This window comes from Metarhizium robertsii (assembly GCF_000187425.2).
Source record: "Metarhizium robertsii ARSEF 23 chromosome Unknown MAA_Scf_1, whole genome shotgun sequence".
NCBI lineage: Eukaryota > Fungi > Ascomycota > Sordariomycetes > Hypocreales > Clavicipitaceae > Metarhizium > Metarhizium robertsii.
Window position 1 is genome coordinate 4,235,245 of NW_011942149.1, and position 20,070 is coordinate 4,255,314.

At 52.2% G+C, this 20,070-nt stretch overlaps 5 protein-coding genes across 5 annotated transcripts; 2 read left to right on the forward strand and 3 right to left on the reverse strand.

Moving 5' to 3' along the window:
- Window positions 1–168: 168 nt before the first annotated feature.
- On the reverse strand, window positions 169–1,415 carry MAA_02257 (DUF323 domain-containing protein; the record flags this gene model as incomplete). Its single annotated transcript, XM_007820255.1, has 3 exons — window positions 169–242; window positions 302–1,014; window positions 1,108–1,415. 3 exons carry the CDS (start codon window positions 1,413–1,415, stop codon window positions 169–171), a joined length of 1,095 nt encoding a protein of 364 aa, XP_007818446.1.
- An 8,950-nt stretch (window positions 1,416–10,365) lies between these two features.
- On the reverse strand, window positions 10,366–11,458 carry MAA_02256 (Purine phosphorylase, family 2; the record flags this gene model as incomplete). Its single annotated transcript, XM_007820254.1, has 3 exons — window positions 10,366–10,769; window positions 10,860–11,351; window positions 11,431–11,458. The coding sequence occupies 3 exons, from the start codon at window positions 11,456–11,458 to the stop codon at window positions 10,366–10,368; spliced, it is 924 nt and encodes a 307-aa protein (XP_007818445.1).
- Window positions 11,459–12,171: 713 nt separating this feature from the next.
- Window positions 12,172–15,339, forward strand: MAA_02255 (Ataxin-10 domain protein; the record flags this gene model as incomplete). The annotated part of the gene is made up of 3 exons (XM_007820253.2): window positions 12,172–12,380; window positions 12,452–12,846; window positions 12,926–15,339. 3 exons carry the CDS (start codon window positions 12,172–12,174, stop codon window positions 15,337–15,339), a joined length of 3,018 nt encoding a protein of 1,005 aa, XP_007818444.2.
- Window positions 15,340–15,929: 590 nt separating this feature from the next.
- On the reverse strand, window positions 15,930–16,713 carry MAA_02254 (synthase; the record flags this gene model as incomplete). The annotated part of the gene is made up of 2 exons (XM_007820252.1): window positions 15,930–16,567; window positions 16,650–16,713. 2 exons carry the CDS (start codon window positions 16,711–16,713, stop codon window positions 15,930–15,932), a joined length of 702 nt encoding a protein of 233 aa, XP_007818443.1.
- Window positions 16,714–18,015: 1,302 nt separating this feature from the next.
- Window positions 18,016–18,918, forward strand: MAA_02253 (hexaprenyldihydroxybenzoate methyltransferase; the record flags this gene model as incomplete). The annotated part of the gene is made up of 1 exon (XM_007820251.1): window positions 18,016–18,918. The coding sequence occupies one exon, from the start codon at window positions 18,016–18,018 to the stop codon at window positions 18,916–18,918; it is 903 nt and encodes a 300-aa protein (XP_007818442.1).
- Window positions 18,919–20,070: the final 1,152 nt, after the last annotated feature.

The following is a 20,070-nucleotide window of genomic DNA, read 5'->3' on the forward strand; positions in this document are numbered from 1 at the left end:
TGCATGACCCAAATGACAAAAAATTTGTTATCCTTCCTCGGAGCCACCAAAAAAGCACGTCTTCTGACGGATCCGTTAACGCTAAGGCTACTTCCTGGAACTCGGCGTCGCCATTGCCCAAGGCAGGAATGCATACGCAATCAGCTTCGACGCAATCAGCGAAGCTGTTTATGCCACACCGGATACACCGCTGTCGCTATCCATTACAACCGGGGTACCAATCGATTGGATCAAATACTGGTCTGCAATTCAACATGTTAGCTCAGGGCATGCTATGGGTCGGACGGTCTTCGATACATACAGAAGTGGGAGTCTTTTGCTTGCCAAACTTTCATCACCTCCAGTCCCACCTGGGAACACATTCCTTTGACCTTCTCTGGGCCATATCTATGCGCATCGAACCAATCAAATTCTTGGCCAGCCTCTATCATGCTGTTTGTCGCCTCGCACCAGATATCTTTCTTCGCAGTTATCCAATTGCGGTGCCTGGTAGTCGGTTCATCTTCAAGCTCCGCATGATACTCAAAGTTCTTGTCATTGAAGATTTGTTCGCCAATGGATCGGTTCATACCATCATAACCGTTGTCGAAGAATGGCTTCAACAGGTCTTCCCGTTTGTGATATGAATCCCACAACTTCTTTTTCTGGTCCTCATCCTTGGCTGTATGGCCGTCCATTCCGATTAGCATCAAGTCGTCTGGACGCATGACGTCCTTCCAATCTTTCAGATGCTCGATGGCATTGTCCCACTCGTCGTTGCATAAAACTGAACCAAGGGAGAGATAGATCATTCGGCCGTCGAAGTTTTTCTCTCGGGCGAACTTTTGCCCCTGTTGAAACGTCCCCCAAAGACCTAGGATGTTAACCATGGATCCCGGCCCTGAATGCTGTCTGGCCAGTTTTTCCACATTGGTTTCCAGGGAGGCTTTGGATATGTCTAGCGCACAATACGTGATTGGCACTTGAGCATGTTTTTCGAGCTCAACGAGGAGATGGTGGACTTTGCCGGTGTCTCTGGAATTTTCATACAAGTGTCAGCTTGACGGTTCATTCAATCATCCCTACACCAGACATTGGCAGGGACAATGAGGAAGACGGTGTACATACCCTGCACCGATGTCAAGCAAGAATAATTTCTTGCTGTCACGCGCGAACTGTTTTGCGATGTCCTTCCCGTTGGCTTGGAACATGGCAACCTCATCACGGGTTTGGTAAAACTCGTGCTGGGAAATGAAGCGCCTCCATAATTCCAACCCCAAATCGTTATACAAGTATTCATCTGGGAGTACCGGCTTCTTACCCCCCTCGTCCTTCGACTTGAGAACATCTCTCAGACGCGCACCAATATCAGTTGTCAGAGAGCTGCCCCCAATATCAAGGACAGTGCCGTTTTCCATAGTGGATAGGGAACCCATGTTTGATATGGAGGGTCCCGGCTTAAGTTTCGGTGTTGATGTGTAAGCTGGAGGTGTGTGCCAGCGAAGAAAGGCAGACTTTGTCGTGGAAAGGTGTCCAAAGGTCTGCGATATGAGTGTGGTTGAATCTGGATTCGAAATCTTTGGGACGTATGGTTGGGCCTGGGGTTTATATACCTCGCCGGTGGTCATGAACAACTACAAAACAAGAAAGAATACAAATAAGCAACCACCCAAGTGCAGACCTGTGAATGGTTTGACAGGGGGGGCGGTGAACGGACAACGAGAACGTCGAGAGATTTTGATACTGCGCGCCTCCCCGACCTGATATTCAGTGTATGCACAGCACCGTCTCTACCCGGACCAAAGGAGTGAATAAAATTGTGTTATCGTTAGCTCAAATGCCGGAGCAATGCTTGGGATCGTGCGCCGGGCCCCGGCTTTGACGCTCGGTGTCTCAGCACAGCCAAAAACGCTGGATATCGACGACAAAACGGCCACTATCTGTTGGCAGCCGTCTGCGCGTGTGTATGTGCTCGCCACGCTGCATATGCGAAGTATGAAAAAGGAGGCCCCTTGTCGGAGGAGAACGAGATCGCTCCGAGAAGAAACAAATAAGGCTAGAAATGTCTTGCAAGCAACAACCTGGTAGGACTGATGGGTGATGGAAACATGCCACTTGAAGGTGTCGGTGTAAGTGATGGACTCTGGGCATCAAGAACAAGACGTGCGCGCACGGAGCAGGTGTGTGTACGGGATGTGTATTCTCCAAATGCCCTACCCCAAGACCAAGAAATAAAGCCAAATCGACTTCAGGGACCAGCCATTCTTCTTGGTGCCGTGCAAACAAAGAGTGCTGTAGAATGCAAACAACGTCCTTGTTCTCCTTTTGTTTCTGGCCAGGAAACAAGCGGAACGAGACCCGGGACGGACAGCCTTGACTGACAGATTGACTGGACCCGGACCGGAAGAGTCAAGTGCACAGCGTACATTACATTTACATTAGTACATGAGGTAATGCATGGAGGGTGGCATTGGTCGCCTTCAGCCATGGCCATCCATGACACTCTCCACCCATCACCCATGTGCCATGGGTCCTTTTCAGCCACTGCAGCGTTTACAAAGGAATGAATTCGATGTAGGCCGTGATAATAATATTTTTCGTTCGTCAGTGCTGGTGGCGATTACGTGTGAAGCACGGGGCAGGCATGCTGTAAATGTGAGCATTGTGCACCGAGAAGCAGAGTTGTCATGTTTTGCTGGAAGCACGCATGCCGAGAACATGCAACAAGGCCTAGACGTTGAAAGCTACGGCATTTTGAATGTATGTACGGAGTACGTACATAGGATGGAGTATGCTGCTACGAGCTCATGTGTTTGAACAAGATGTGTCGAGTGGGACTGAGGTTGGTCTCGGTCTGCAGACTCCATCAGGCAGTGAAACATCCTCCAAGATGATGCACATCCAACGGGTTTCTTCTCGAATCGACGCCACTTGAGCAGGCAGGCAGGCAGGCCGTGGCCCGAGGCAGATATGGGCCGTCCCGGGCGGGTAGTCTCCATATCTCCTTGTACCATGGTACTCCCGTCCGTCCTCCCGTCCGTCCGTCGGCACAGAATGGAGTCTGGACTTGATCTCGGCGCTGCTTCTAGAAGGCGTGGTGGTGACAGGCACGTATTCCGGCCTTCACTGATCTTGTGTCACCCCGGAAAGCCAGAGGTTGCTCAACAAAAAAACCTTAAATCCGTATATCGATTCGGCTACAGAGTCACACGGACCGTTGAATGCGGAAGCATCCGCCGGGCTGGGTCAGGTTTGGTACACAGCTCACGGCCTGTGGAACAGTATTACAGCATGCTGTCATCAGCTGAAATCCAAGACTGACCGCAGCTGGCTAGGCAGCACTCAGCACTACTCCGTATGACAGGCGATGAACTCCCCCCGAGGTGCCAAAATGGCACGGGCAACCCTGAAAGCCGGCGCACAGGGTTCTACCCGCATTGAAGCCACCAGGCTGGCATCGACAAAGACTGGATTTGTGTTGCGTGTGCCTCGATACCTGTCGTGAGATGTGACTCGTCGATTTTGTCCCCGACAGCCTGGGGATTGTGAGCACCTTGGTGGTGGTGTGCCTCCCGTGGCAATATCTAGTTGCACACGCCCCTTCACGCCGCCCAGCTGGTTCTGCTGTGATTTCTGTCTTGGAGGGTCTGAATATTAGTTATTGGGTTTTCGTTCGGCGCCAGATCCTTAACGGCTTAATGCCAATCCAAGGCGCAAAGGGGCGCAGCTAGATCTATGCTCACTCTTGCAATGATGAGCCTCAGTGCTGTGCATGACCGCTCCATCCCCCGGAACCCTAGTGCTGAGGGATTGGGTGAGGTTGACGAGTGCTTGCCATGTTGGTACCGCCCTGTTCACATTTTGAACCCGAGATGGCCAGTTCGTGACGCCAGCCTTTGCATGTTGTTGACGTCTTCAACAAAGAAGTGGTAGTAGCAACAAGATTGTTGGACCCGGTAGCCACCGTAATAACAGACACCCCCTGACAATTAGTACATGTTTGTTTTAAAGGTGTGGGCAAATCATCCCCACGGGGGTGGGCTTCCGGTCATCGACAGGGCTGGGCTTGTCATGATAAAGGATGACGAATTTGCACCGGACGCGGTGGCCTGTATATGGTGGGTGTGGTGACCGACATTTGCACGGCTTACTCTCTTTCAGACCCTACTCCAAAAGATTTGCTCAGTCACCTTGTACAGTAAATACTAACATCAACCGGTCAGATGTAACATGTCCCAGTGGTGCCAATACCGGGTTATTGTCCGTCCGTCACACCTCCCCCTCTCCCCTGGGGCGTTACGCCATGTTCAGCGATGTCGGGCTGTATTTATGATTTCCTCTATTACCAATTCACAGGAATACTTTGCAAGCGATTGTAACATGCCCAGGCAATAATACCCACATAGGTACTCGAGGTCCCCAGGGCTCTGGATATCAGTTTGTGTGGGTATATTTGTGGCCTAGCGTCGAGGTGCAGTAATGTGAATGTACATTACATACAACAATAAGGCCAACCCTTGTTCAGAGCCGCCCCATACCAGTAGATTAGCAAGCCTGCATTGGACAGTCTCGTTGGTTTTGTCACAGTCGGATAGTAACCGTGTGTTATCGAAATGTGTTCAAGGCGAGGCTTTTGCTGAGGCACAGGGTCTGATCTTCACGGGATGGCAAGACGTGCAACTTTACAGCGAAGTTGGTGTCGCTGAGAACATGTCGGTCCACCCCTTCGGGTCGGTAAAAGCTGAAGAAGACTCAATAGTACGAGACTGGTTCAAAGCCACCTTCGATAACGGCCGGAACGGCTCTAAAATTGGTCAGAGGCGCCAAGCCTAGATAAGATAGCTTCTTGCTAGCCAGAGGTGCCTTGGTGCTGTGTTACGTGTGACTGAATGAATTCCTACGCCGTGAGCCATACTTCGTATGCTGCAGACAGAACATGTGCGGCTTTTGCTGCATGTTTGTGTGCAGCGTGATGGCGCGCTTTGTGCCCCACTGAAGCTGTTTTTGTGAGGGTGCGGTAACCACTGTGATTTGTAGTATATCGCAAATTTTGCAACAGTAAGAGGACGATACGCATGATGCGGCATGTGTAGTAACGGGGAGCAAGGCTTGCTGATCTGAGGGTGCTTTGTTTTGATCCACGAACGGCTTCTTTGTGTCCATCATCCGAGTGTGAAATAACGCCTCGGGAATTGTCGATGGATATTATTCAAGCGAGACATGAAGGCAGCTAACGCCATTTTGTTTTCCAATGTATGTATTGTTGCGGAACAGGGGAACGCGGGAATGGTCGGCGATTATGTGCGCCACGAGCTACTGAAGATGTCTTGTCAGTTAGCCCTGCGCATTGAGATCGACAGAGGAGACGAGTCAGCTACTGCGTACGGAGTACTTTCTCTCTATTTGGCCAAGATGGAGCGAGCGTGTTGGGAGAATTGGACTTGGGTTGACGTGAGGTCTGGTGCGTTTTCATCGAGGTTCAATGTTGTTGTCTCCTTCCTGCCTCCTGCCAAAGTTGCAATCCATTCGAGCAATCTTATTTCTCCGCGGTGTTGGAAGGAGCATTGTAGATTGAAAGTGTTGGCTGAGCGCCGTCTCCTTCCCAGAAAGTTGAGCTTGGTGGATTATCCAATTTCATTCAACTGGTCTGTAGCACGCTCGATCTCTGCGCTGCATGCAACTTACCAGACTATCCGATATGTCGTCGTCCAAGCCACCAGATGCGACCCTCATGTATTCCTCCCAGCCGTACGGAGTACATATTGATTGCATTGCATTGCATCTCCTAGTCTCCCAGCCAAGCCACCGATGCGGGGCGCATCATCACATCGCATCGACAGGAGATTTGTGGCCTGATGTCTTTACGCCTCCGCTGAGTCGAGCTCAATCGCTACCAGTTGCCAGTTGACACACGACAGGACATCAACGCCCGCCTATTGGGCGTCTTCCCATGCAGAACACCGGCTGCACGCTTTCACAGGCACTGCGCGGAATCTCAGGTTTCACAGGTCAGTCACACTTGACAGGTCAAGTTTTGCCCTGGCTTCTTCTGAGCCGGGGCCCGCGACATTACAACCCCATGGCGGGCCGCAAACTTGCTTTCATTCTCTTGATCTATCGACTACTACGTACCGGGCTATGGCGATCTAAGATGGTACTATCTACAAAGGCTGGCTGCAAGGTTGTTGGCCCCGATATGACGGAGTACATAGCTGGGATCAAGCACGCCCCATAGTTTTCTCCGTTCTCGTCCAGCGTCTATCGTGGCATGTCAGGGGTCTTGCACCCCAATAATAGCCAAGACTCTCATTACTCCGATGTCAGACGTTGGTTGTCCACTTGCAGGGCAGTAGGTACCTTGTCCTGCAGGTTGCGTTGGACGAGAAAAGCGCCACTCGGTAGGTCACCAGCTGGGGCAGGCGTTCGTAAGCCACCGGGTTCCAATTCTGACACGCATGCACGTCTTGTGCAGGCACAGCTAGGAGGCCCCGAGCATGCGTGTTGGCTGGCTTCTCCAGATGCTACGCCCTCTCTCTGCCTGAAACAAGCGTTTATTTGGCTTCATACCCTTTTTTTGGTGTGCCGCCTCTATTTAGAAGACGAATAAGTACGGTTTCCTTTCTGAGACTGGATGTTGAATTTGGAATACCTAGGTAGGTATTTGCGCCACCTCTTCTACCCTTCCAGCCAAATTGGTTTGTAGTACAAGTGACGGCAGGGGCACTAATGGATGAAAGGCGACTCCTGGCCTCTGGCAACGGGAGTTTAATTTAATCTTGGGCTGTGCTAATAGGACCTACAGAGCACATTTGGAGATATCTACTCCGCACCTCTTACTACTTAGACGACTCAAGCTTATCACTCGCCGTCAGTCGACAACTGAGAAAAGTCAACCTCGAGCGTCGTTCATTCTCCTTTGCGGATAAGTTCGTCACCATATTGCCAAGAAACTACTGCTTACATGTCGCACATAGTACTGCATGAGAGAAGTATTTATGTATCGCATTGTACAACTCCGACCTATCGCTAGTGCGGAAAGGAGGCTTGTCGACATCGTCAGCATTGAGCAACATTTGAACCTACCTGGTCCGACGGACAGCTAAACTAGTGTGATAACCCCTGCTTAGTACGTTGGGGAACCAGAGAAGATACTACCACAGACGAATAGCGAATAAGATGCACCAAGGGCTCAAGAATCCACCAACTGTTGTATTATGTATGTACTACTCTCCTCGCACAATGTCTGGGGGGTGTCTGGCCGCAGCCTAACAGCAACCCAGCAGTTACTACTGTGTTGATAGTTTGAATGCGTGAAAGGGCTTCGCAGTTTGCATATATTACCTTTCGGCGATGCGAAAAAGGAGGACCATATGCAAAGTGGTTCACTAATGATCGTTCAATTCATTTTGCCTGTCTCAGCCCCGTCCATGACTTTCTCTCCTTGATCTCCGTGGGTCCTTTGTCATATACTTGCCCCGAATTCAGGTGCTTCTGTCTTGGTAATGGCTATGTTGACGGGGAACTATGTGACAACGAGCGTTGAATACATAGACGAGGCAAGATACCGATGTCGGAACCTTTGCATTTGTTGCGCCACAGATAGTCGAGGAAGGATGTACGTGCTTCACACGGTCATCTATTAGATCAAAGCTCAGGGATGGTAGTTATACGTACTTGGCATAGGACTGCGCGGGCCATAGACATAGTCCACATCGACCACGCTCCGTTTGAACTTAGCGGTATCAGGGGAATACCAGCTCCGCATTATGTCCGCCTCGCTTGGGAAGTGTCTCCGTTCAGAAATGTCAGATTTCAACTTTTGGTCCCCTGCAGCGCAAGATTTAACGCCGGGTCCATGACTTGGTTCCGCCAGCGGCATTTCCCTTCTCGGGAGGTACGTTTGATTGATAACCCGATTGATAACCCCGCTGGGCAGAGTGTACGGGCCGCAGCTGATAACTGACCTGGGTAGCCTACTCTTATCCAATTCCAAAGAAGCCGGTTTGCCTGAAGGGAAGCTCGGTTGAATGGTCTCGGTGGCACGCGAGCCTCGCTTGGAATTGAGCGAGATTCGTTTCCTTTTTGAGGGCAGTTTCCGATGACAGAATCAGATTGTCCTGCAGACTCCGACTATTGCTGTACTCATGCATTGGACTTACATATGCAAAGACCCGTATCTTGTCACGGCGTTAAAGACGGGGACAGGCTTCCGTGCCCAATGGCTGGCGTGGCAGTTATGGGAATCACTGTTTTCGACTTGGGGACCAGTCAACACAGGACAATATTTATTGCGAGATGAGCTCATGTCTCTCAACCGCACGTTCCGCAACTATTCTGGCGTCATTCGCGCATTGGCAGCGGGCGGGGCATCGTGCGCCCGCAACTAAAATGACCAAATATATATATAATATGACAAGTCATGGCCACCAAGGCGTTCCATAGCTGCAGAAGCAAGGACGGTACGATGCTGTCATGTGCTTTTTCGATTCTTGTGCATTAGGACTTGTGCCTACGGAGTAGGGCGGGCAAAACGGTCAAGCCAAGAGGCACCAGTGACCAAAACGGCTCAGTCGGTTCAGGTGCCTGCGAAGTTGCCATACCTTTTGAGGACAAGTTCCGTGGTGTGTGACGGGATATCGCTGCGGCCGGATCACTCGAACCTGTTCGGGTGTACACAGAGCTTCCCCTGCCGCCAAGGACCAAGGTGATGGACGACTCCGGATATCGCATCTGCAGGGGGGGCGTCGAATCTCTCAATCGCATCGGGCGGCGACTTTGAAAGCCCATATGTCACTGGCCGCGACGAGGCTGACGTCGGAGGCTATCGCAGCTCGTGAGGAGCAGGCGAGCTGATCTGCAAGTTGGCCAGTAATGGCATTCACCGCTGCCATCCCATAAGAGCACGGGAAGACAGCCAAGGATGTTGATGACGTACCAGAAACCAAAGCTAAAAAAAACGCAGTGGATTCAGTTGTGCGGTGAACCGGGAAACGACGAATGGCTTTATCTCATTGTCCATGGCCGCTCTACATGTTGGGCAGTATCGCATTGGCGTGTGTCAGGCCATGGACACTGGTAAACGATAACGTCTTTGTCCGTTCTTCCAGGGCAAGATAATAAATCAAAAAAGTAATGAGAAACGAGGCGCCGTGTTCGTTCAGAGGAACGAGTTGATGGCTCCGTTTTCTGACAAGTAGGCTGCGGCGTTTGGCTCATAAGGCGGCAGGTAACGAGGCGTATTCAGCCAGAGAAGGCACCAACATCACATGCAGTGTGCTGTAATATAGTATACGTCTTCATGATGAGTCAGATACGCCCTGCCCAGGACTGGACTCTGCGGCAATAATCCGGCAGTCCTGCCAAGGAACATGATATCAGCGTGGGGGGCAGCTCGTTGTCAACGGTATTCGGACAGCCGGCTCGATCCTGCTCTCCATGAATGTCACGCCATTATAGCCTCGTATTGCCCCAGATTGCGACGATTTTCGGTAACACTGCATCGTTTGCAATACCGGCATGCGCTGCCACGTTTCCAGCTTGGCCGTGGAATAGGCTTGCATGTGAACCGTTCAGTCGGGATCACGACATGTTGAGACAACTGCCAGAGGTTGTACACCAGGGGCATGCAAGCTGGGGTTGCATTACAGCGAGTGTACGGGTGGCTGTCAAGTAAGATTCAGTCGTGTGGCCAGTCGGGGAAGATGGGCCTGCGATTGCGACGGCAGCTATGTGATGTGATGTCGTTGATCGACCTTGCCGGAGAGTTGGTGGTGGCTGCCTCCACGTGCTTCTCTACAGATCTCCTTGGAGCAAGCTTCTCGTGTAGAAAGGCGTGAGTTCTAGATGGAGAACCTGGTGGTGACTGATGATGCGTCACCCAGCCTCGCCATATGGCGAGTACGAGAGACAGCTGGAAAAAGAAACGTTTGGGTATTGTAGGCCTGCAACTCAGCGCTGACCACGAGGAATTGGTGTGTTACTTCTACCTAGGTAGTTTGCATATCATCGAAGCCCTTACAGAGACAAGTGTACGAGGACATTGGTGTGTTACACCTAGGTTGTACGTAGGCATAGACAAGTTTGTGAGTAAGCTTACAGGTCGAGATACGTGTCCGTGTTTGAATGCCTTTAGTTTCGTGAGATTCTATGTAATTCTATCTCTTCCATCTGTTGAAGAATAAATCCAGATCTTATATCGATGAATATTCCTTGTCCAGCTTCTCGCTCTGCAATTCCCAGTATTGTCCAAGTTGTCTAATACTCTGGTGCCGCTCAAATGATAACAAAAACTACCGCATATAGGCGTTGCCTATGTGAGGCATTTTTGATACCGCCGCATTTTCGTCGTCAAATCTATGTGATGTGCTTTGCTAACGCATTCTTCACCTATGACTCCCAAACGCCGGGGAAAAGATACTCGATTTTCTTCGCAGCATCGGGGTCTCTACCTTCGGGCTTGGTCATGAACTTGAGACCTCCCTGAGAGTAACCTTCCCATTTCTTGGCCATGACCAAATCACTGTGCTCAATGTTACTGAGCTGGTCCAAAACGGCGCCAACTAAGCGCTTGGCGTTTTTGCCGTTTTGGTGCATGTATTTCATGACCATGTCGACATTGACGTCTTCGAACGAGTGCCAACAGTCGTAGTCGGTGGCCATGGCGATGACTTGGTAGGAGAGTTCGGCTTCTCTGGCCAGCTTGGCCTCGGGAAGCGTGGACATGTTGATGACGGATCCGCCCCATGATCGATACATGTGAGATTCAGCTCGGGTAGAGAACTGAGGTCCCTCTGTGGCAACAATTGGTCAGTACAACAGAAAATGTTTGAAGAGATGGCTTTGTAGCGCTGCTCACTTTTGCGCATGACAGCTACACTTACCCATGACAATGACGGTACCCTTCTCGTGTAAAACGACGCCATCGCCCTCCATGCTCTCTGCGCAACGCTTAACGATAGCAGCCAATCCCGCATCAAAGGGGTCTGCAAAGCCTACATGGCCAACTACACCGCCCTCGAAGAAGGTGAAGGGCCGAATGCCCTTGGTGCGATCGATGACCTGATCAGGGACAACAAAGTCCATTGGCTTGATTTCCTCCTGCAACGAGCCCACGGCCGAGAAGGCGATGACGCACCGCACACCCAAATGCCTCAGGGCAGCAATGTTGGCTCTGTTGGGGACTTCGTGCGGCGCATACTGGTGGTGCAGACCGTGTCGGGCAAGAAAGGCAATGTAGGTGCCATTGTGGGAGAGGATCTTGATAGGCGAGGCGGGAGGGCCCCAAGGAGTGATGGGGTTGACGGCAGCAATGGGTTCATAGCCCTCGAGATGTCCGAGTCCCGTGCCGCCAATGACGGCGATATGGACGGGTTCTGGGGAGAAGTCAGTTGTGTTGAACACAAGCAGTAACAAGTTGGCGACGACACGGGACGAGGGAGTCTAGAATCGTACTGTCGAACGTGGTGGGAAGCTGGGTCATTGTTATGTGTTGCTCTGTGCCCAAACGGTGTGCCTGGCATTAACCGTCCTCAGAAATCGGAAGAGGGATTAAAAAAAATCGAAAAGTTCAAGGTTGTGATGATGTGATTTTGATTTTGATTTCGATTTCGATGGCGGACGGACAACCCCGCCATGGAGGGGCATCAGGGGCACATGTTTTGTTGATAGGCTGGATGGTAACGAACCGGACCGGACTTTGAACATTTGAACATTGAAGCGGCCAGGCGCTAGGGGTCCCTGCAATCCCTGGTAACGCGTGCCCGGGTTTGGGGGAGTTCGGGAGCGGGAGCGGGATTAGAGAAACAAGTTGACATGTTATTTCGGGCTGTTTTCTTCGCTCTTTGAATGTTTGTTTCCCTTGTATAATCTGACATCTGTATTTCATAGCCCGTAGGACGTGTTGGTATTTTCCAAACATCGAATGCCATGTTAGTTGTACTTGGTACTTGAAGTACGGTACTCCGTACCTGGTGCCTACTACGTGCTCTAGGTACTTCGGTACTCTACTTATGCTGACCAATACGACAGCACCGTAATATTTTTTTGCCTGGCTCCACCAAAACTTTTGGATGCACGTCGACCTTCACCCATCACCGGAAACACTAAGTTTGCAAGTGCTGGTTTTGGTCTTGTCCATCGTCAACTGGCGCCTGTTCCTGCCGCAATTATAGCTTGGCATATCCCACGGCCACCATGACACAGCTGTCGGATTATGCCGGGCCGACTCCCGGCAAAGGGGACGACAACGGGGAGTCTATTGAGGAACGATGCTTCTCCGCCGCTCTCATCTGTCTCGAGGGCCACTTCACACAGTCCCCTCCCATGGGACCTCAGACAGCTACTCGCGTGAACTCTATGATATCGAAGACTCTCGAGAAGACCCATACGCTTAGGACAGCCCGGTAAGCATACCTTGCCCTTCGTCCACTCTCGTCATTACTCAAACTCCCCTGGCTGACTGGTTTTGCAAAAGTGAGGCGCTCTCGCGGAATGTCGCCATATGGATATGGCTCACAAGAATATTTGCCGCTGCCATTCCTAGCCTAACCACCAGATCAGTAGGACCTCTGTCCAGCTTGAACGACCCGGACAGGGGCGTGAGTCCTCAAGAAAGCACTGCCTTGATTGTTATGAATCATGCGTCTATCAAGGAGGATCTTGGAACCTTGATCAAGTTGATGCACATTGCAAGGAACTTGCTGGTCAATGCAGAGCCAGAGGTCCCTCAGGATATCTGCGCCGCTGTACATTTTGATCAGATGGTCTATCAGACAATTATTCTGTGCGTAAATGTCACCAGTAAGGGATACGATGGGGAGATTTTGGATGAGACGCAGAGGTTAAAATTGGCTGATATTACAGAACTATGTGAGTCGTCCCCTCTCTTCCTGTCCTCATTGGGAATGGCTAATGTATTCTGGAACTGTTACTGAACTCTAGCTGTTAGATAAAAAGTTATTGGTTACGTCTCTTCAGCAAGCACATAATTGGACTGCCAAGCACGACCGCAACAAAATGTCATTCTGGTTCGACGTACTCTTCGATGAAGATGAAGGCGCTTTTGGCGGTAATGAAGATGGCTTAGGTGACGGATCTGGCTTCCGGCCGGATGTGGCTAAGCAACAAGTCCAGCATTGGCTCGACCGCAACTCAAGAATGTGCGATGCTGCGAGAAAACTTCTCAAGGACTACGCCCAGAACCACGCAGATAAGCCGCCAGGTAACTTGGCACCTATTCGACCACTGGCTTGGAACTGGCTCCCCGAAGGCTCAGTCAACATGCCCGGCGACCTGGAGGACAGCAATGAAAAGATGAATCCCGTCTGGAAACCCGATGAGACTGACAACTTTGAACAGGATAGGGTGTACGGGCGTGTATCTAGGGAAATAGATACTTGGTGGTTACGTGCTCGTGATCCCAACTACGAGCAATGGGTGGTCAGCATGCCATCTGTGGAGCTTGCTCAATCAAGAACCGAACACTGCAAGACGAATTTGATCCATCGGTATGCTCATTCATACAGGGGAGATCACTCACCACCTCCGGAGGCGGCGGACGATGAGCTTTCAGACCATGAGCACTGCCATCATTGCCCAGAATGCCACGAGTGTCACCACCATCATGACGATGAAGAAGATGAGGAGCACGAACATGACCATGACGACGAACATGGATGTGAACACAGCGACCATGATCATGACCGTGACCACGGACATGAACATGACCATGATCCGGAGTGTGAGCATCACCATCACCACCACCATCACCACCATCATCATGATCATGATCACGAGCATGAACATGACCATGATTACGTGCACGACTACGCCGACGACATGATTGACGATGAGGATGCCGATGACGACGAGTCGTATGGCGATGGCCCACTCACCGGTCTCCTCACCGAAGTACCCAATATTCTGGACCCAAAGCAGATTGAAGCCCTTCACATGATCGTCAAGTCGTGTATCCTGGACAACGCCGGGTCTGGTCTTACCCGGGCTGGCGAAAACTTGCAAAAGACAAGATGCAGGATGTTTTTGGCACTCGACTGCGGCAAGTGTCTTTTGCGAGAGCTCCTCGTCTTCATCGCTGTCTGGAACAAGGATGAGCAGTCGCTGATATTCCAAGTCACGACTCAGATCGTCGAGGCTCTTCACCACAGCGCCTTGATCCCGTACGCTTGGAACTGGCTTCGTATTCCCAAGGATATCATATCTCCAGCACAAACTGTGCTGCTACGGCTGGTAAACCACATGTTCCGAGCCAGAGTGAACAACAACACCACCGCCAACAACAGTAACAACAACCCGACTGCTGCTAACACTAGCGCTTCCACTACCAATGCCAGAGATGTCCCCTCGCACGATAAAGATAATTCTCGGGATATCAAGCTCGTCCACTTTTTCTTCAGCTACTTTCGCAGCCGCATTGTTCCCGAATGTGCTGCCCTCATGCACCTGCAGGCCCAAATTCGCGAAGACAAGTGTGATGCAGCCGAATTTCCCGTCGATACCTGGGACATGGAACGTGCTAAGGACGGCCTTGGGCAATACCTCGACTTCCTCACTACTGTGGCTGAAATGATGGACACGCGTGCCAAACTGATTGAATGGGAAGCCATCTACGATCTCATCACTATCCTGAGTGGCCTCGAAGCCGGTGTAGCTAAAAAGCCGTTGATCGAACTCCCCAAACGGTCGCCATCCAAACCGGGATCTTCGTCGCCATCCACAGTATCCTATCCCACACCAACTACGACTACAAACCCCATGGTTGAACGTCCGTATGCAACAGAGGCAGGATCTCCGCCGCCATCTCCGCCGCCACCTGACATGGAAGAGCAAGCTCACAAGTACCCCTGGCCTTGCGTCAAAGGCCAAATCTTCACCATATTGGCCACGCTCCTGCAGCCACCCCCAGGGCAGTCCAGCCCTGGAAACAGCCAGGTTCAGTCCCAGATGGTCAAATATAACGGCATCGTACCATTACTTAATAGCTGTGCGTATGATGACCATAACCCGTTTGCAAAGGAACGTGTAACAATCTGTCTCAAATGGCTGCTAGATGGATGTGAGGCAGCCAACAATTTCTTCAGAGAGCTAGTCAGCATGGCGCCGCAGCCGAACTTGAAGCCTCCGCCGGCAGGGACAGCCGTCTCGACACTTAGAGTGGATGGTATTCAGGGTGATATTAAAGTGCAGGTACGGTCGAGGACGACCCCGCCCGTAGGGAGGGCAGGCGTCGTTGAGGAGGTGGAGGCTTACGAGAAGGATTTACTGCAGAGAGTGGCGGGGATGAGTTTGAATTCAGCGCCTGCTACGTCGAGGGGCAGTATCGAAGATGATTTCATGGCGTAGGCATGTTGGTTGGCATGGAAGTTGACGGGGCCACAGTGACTTGACAAGCCTAGCATTCGCGCTAGTATTATGATTAAGAGAGCATCACATCAAGGCTCGTGCTGCCACCAATTCCATGCACACAGAAAAATAAAACAATAATTGGATAGTATGCCTCAAGTCTATGCATTATATATACAAGACCAACCAGTCGCTCCCGCAAACCACCTACCCAAAAGGTAGCCAAAATCAAAGGTCGAAATATGCATACCCGTAGCAAAAAAACACCCATACCGTACATCAACAGGAGTAGGTACCTAGGTAGATACAGTTATTCAAATGCCAAACCAACAGGTGGTGTATTGTCCGCATCATACGACGAGCTTGCTTCGCTTGTCCACGCCACGACGGCTGCTTGCATGCTCCCTCCAATCCTCTCCCTCGGTTTTCTCGTCTTATTTCTTTCCTTCTTTCCTTTTTTATTCGAGTTTTTGGTCTGCTACTTTCTCTCTTGGGGCAGGATTGTTTCTGGAAAGGCTTCATCTTTTTCGTATTATTTATTCTCGTTTTGTAACAGGGGCAAAAGGTTTTTTTTTTTTTGTTTCCTTGTCTCATGCACCATTCAGCTTGGGCTTGAGCTTGCCCTCAGTCTTCTCAACATGCTCAACAAGATCGGCAATGGTGCAGACCTTCAACCCCCACTTTCTCGCAAAGGCAATGTTGGCCTCGCCCCTCATCATGCCGGCGCGGGTGATGATGGGCTGGCCGGGGGTAGGCTCGCCGTCCTCGACGAGCTCGGCGATGGCGGCGGCCGGGTTCTTGCCGGCCAGGCGGCAGAACTCGACGGCGGCCTCGGTGTGGCCGACGCGCTGGCGGACGCCGCCGGGGGCAGCGCGCAGGGGCAAGATGTGGCCGGGGCGGATGAAGCTCGTCGCGGTGGACTTGGGGTCGGCCAGGAAGCGGCAGCAGAGGGCGCGGTCGTGGGCACTGATGCCCGTGGTGACGGAGTCGTGGGCGGCGTCGACGGAGATGGTGTAGGCGGTGCCGCGGGCGTCCTGGCTGGCCGAGACCATGACGGGCAGCTGCAGGGCGTCGGCGCGCGAGGGCATGATGGGGGCGCAGATGAGGCCGGAGGAGTAGCGCACCATCCAGGCCATTTGCTCGGTGGTGACGTCCTCGGCGGCGATGATTAGATCGGCCTCATTCTCGCGGCCGGGGTCGTCGAGCACCAGGATGAATTCGCCTCGGCCTGTTTGAGAGCGGGCTCAGTTAGCAAAGATTGGAGTGGACGGAGGAGGGCATGGTTAGGATAAACAAGGATGGCTGCGTACGGAAGGCCTCGATTGTGTCGGGGATGGAGTCGAATTGGCTGGCGGGTATCGTGGAGGCAGGCATGTTTGCGGCAGGGTTTATGATTTCTTTTTCTTGAGATGTGAGGGTATCGTGGGGTGATGTTGGTCGAGGTGGACTGCGTGTGGTCCGGCTTGTGACGGAGGATTCAGCGCAGATTTTCAAGGCTACCAAAGTCGGAATCGTCAATGCTGGAGGGACGCTGAGTAATGGCAATTGAGGAGGAGGAGCAACGGCGAGGTTTTTGTCGGGTTTTTTTTTTTTTGTTCTGCTCGCGTCTCTGGACACTGATGGTGATGCGGCTGGCGCGGAGGAATTGGGGGGAAGACTCGGCATCAAGATACATATGTATTCAGTGAAATGCTACCCGGTCCACTGGAACAAGGTTTTGCGGGCCAACTCGGCGTCCGATGTCAATGGCTTGGTGGCCGTGACCGGCCCATGTCGTTGAACTGCTAACATGTTCCATGACTTTCGGCCATGGCACTGGTGCCATTACTCTGGTTTAGACTGGCGGGGGGACTGCATGTACTTGGTACTCTGGACACTGCTGACTCGAACATGTGAATGGGAATTTATCCACGGAACGGCACACGGCTTCAGCCCTTGCTGTCCCCTATGACGGCTTTGCAATGGCATTGGAGGTGAGAGTCAACCTCCAGTCCCGGCTGCAGATGTCTTCTTGACGAGCACAAAAGCCATGCACTGTCCGCTGTGCTCCAGACCCTTTCTGCGTAGCGACGCTGGCTCTATGGTACACGATACAAAAGCTGACGTGCGGCTTACCAAACCGTTCGAGGTTGCGCGCGCGGCATGAGTCGCAACTTCTGCCCATAAGGATGGAGGGGCTCTTGCTCTGTAAGCACCGGCGGGCCATGACTGTGCAGCGTCCAGTCTCTGCTCGGCTCGTCCATGTCTGCTGCTCCAGTCTGCCTCGGTGTGCCCGCCGAACATGCCGCGGCGGGGATGTCGTGTTGTCGTCCGGGGCCGTTGACCGAGGATCTGTCTCATCGAGGCCACCCCCGATTAGGATCCGCGAATAACCAGGCCATGGCGAGGCAACCTTTGTCGCCGTCCATCTCGCACTCACGTCACACTCTCTGTACCAGAATTCGACCGCAGTCACTGCCCGCACTGCAGAATATCGAGCACCGAGTATTCTGCACCGTCAATCGTGCGTGATGCGTCGCCGCTTAAGTAGGCTTCTCTAGAAGGCGCCTTCCAGCGGAAAGTGGGTCTCGGTTCAATCCCTGGGGATTCTCCAAAGGGAATGTTGCGCCATTCAATTGAAGCTCACCACCTCCTCTCAGCCTGCCCTGTTTGTCGGCAACACTTGCCCAACTGTCAATGTCAACAACCTTGAGGGCGGCCCGCGGCGTCCTCGGACTGTCAAGGCCAAGAGCTGCTGCAGCACCTCTACACACGCACAACCAACGGCGGGCCAAACCATCAAGCAAACCCTTCCGACCCGATTCGCGACAATGGCACTCGACCTTCTCGTCCGTCAATCCTGAGGAAGTCTCCCATTTCAACTCCCTCGCCTCCGAATGGTGGGATCCCCATGGGTCATCCCGTCTGCTTCACCTGATGAATCCCGTCCGACAAGACTTCATCCGAGCCTGCCTGCAGTCCCAACCCGACACAAAGGCCTCGAGGCTGAGAGACGCATCCCTCAGCTACCTCGACATCGGATGCGGAGGCGGCATCTTTGCTGAAAGCGCCGCGCGGCTAGCTACGACGAAGCGAGTCACCGCCATTGACCCTACGCCGTCCGTCCTGGCCGTTGCAGAGGCGCACGCGAAGAAGGACCCGTCGCTGAGCGGCAAGCTCCTCTACCAGCAGAGCTCCATTGAAGACCTTGAGGTGCCTCGGGAGCCCTGCGATGCCTACGACATTGTCAGTTTGTTCGAGGTTATTGAGCATGTCGACGAGCCAGGGCCCTTCTTGGAACGAGTCCGGCCGTTTGTGAAGCCCGGCGGCTGGCTGGTCATGAGCACCATTGCGAGGACGTGGGTGAGCTGGTTCACGACGAACCTGGTTGCGGAGCACCTTTTGCGAATTGTTCCGCCGGGAACGCATGACTGGAACAAGTACATCAACGAGGACGAGCTGCAACGTTTCTTCCTGGACAAGGGATGGGATAGCCCTAGGGTCATGGGCGTTGTGTATGTTCCGGGCCTCGGGTGGAAAGAGGTCCGCGGCGGTGAGAAGGTCGGCAATTACTTTTTTGCTGTGAGAAGGAACGGCTAGCCTAGCCATCTGGTCAGGCGTATTTTCCTGATGTGTCTTGTTGAAGCTCAGTCGGGTTGCAAAGGCATACGATAGTGAAACGATATACCAGTGGAATGCGGACGCTCTGACATTCTAGCTCTGCTGGATGTGTCTGGATGTGGCCGCGTGTACCATCACGTCTGTGTACTTTGTGTACTCTCAGTGTACTATACGAAAAGCAAATTAATCCTCGAACATGCTGCATGGTTGGCTGTAACTTTGATGGTGCGATTGGTGCAAGTCGTCGAACCGTGAATGCGCGGCTTGCCGATCTCGCGAGGGTATTAAGTCGGGAGAGGCCTGGCGTATACTTGGTAACTAAAAATTTATCCGAGATGGGCTCATGTCGGAGCCACAAGTCCTGGCCAAGAGCATAGCGTCTAGCAACGAGATTTGGAATATCATCGTGTGCAATGTGCATTTTGGAATTGCACATCTAGAGTGTACAATGTCATGCATCTGATGGCATGGAGCAGCCAGATGAAGAGCACCCAGGTAAGTACTTAAGTACGGAGTAATTGATACTTCATGTACATGTGTCCACTGTCCACTGTCCACTGAAGCAAGACGGTATTATGAAACATCAGCGCCGGGGGCCGTCCAGTGTTGGCTGCATGTGCCAGGCGGTTTCTGGGACACTACATGCACATCCACCCACTGTATACCGCCTAGTGCCGGCCGTTTCAATCGTTAGGCACCCCTGCCTGACCTTCTTAAATTCAGCGTGGCTTCGGGTGTCATTACATGCGGGCGGATCGTCTGTCGCCTGGCGAATCAGCGTGGCGGGTGCTGTGCCTTCTAACCTGCCAACTGAATCCGGTCTTGCAGTTCAAGCACCAGCACTTGAGACCTCAGCAGCATCTCAGCATGGAGTTACCTCTCTCCAACTGAGTTTGACGGCTGACCTTCTCCATCTCCTTGTCTTTTGTTTTTTGTCGCTTCTTGTTCCTTGGCCATCCCCTGCTCCCTTTTTCCTTTCCTTTTTTTTCCTTTTGGTGTCATCTGTCGTCCATCCATAGTCTCTCGCTTTCTTGCTCCTGCGACGCCATTTTCGAATTGGCCGCGCGTCGGAGATAGACGCCAGTACCACGTGTGACATGATTTGAGTCAACGGAAACGGAGCTTCCCCTC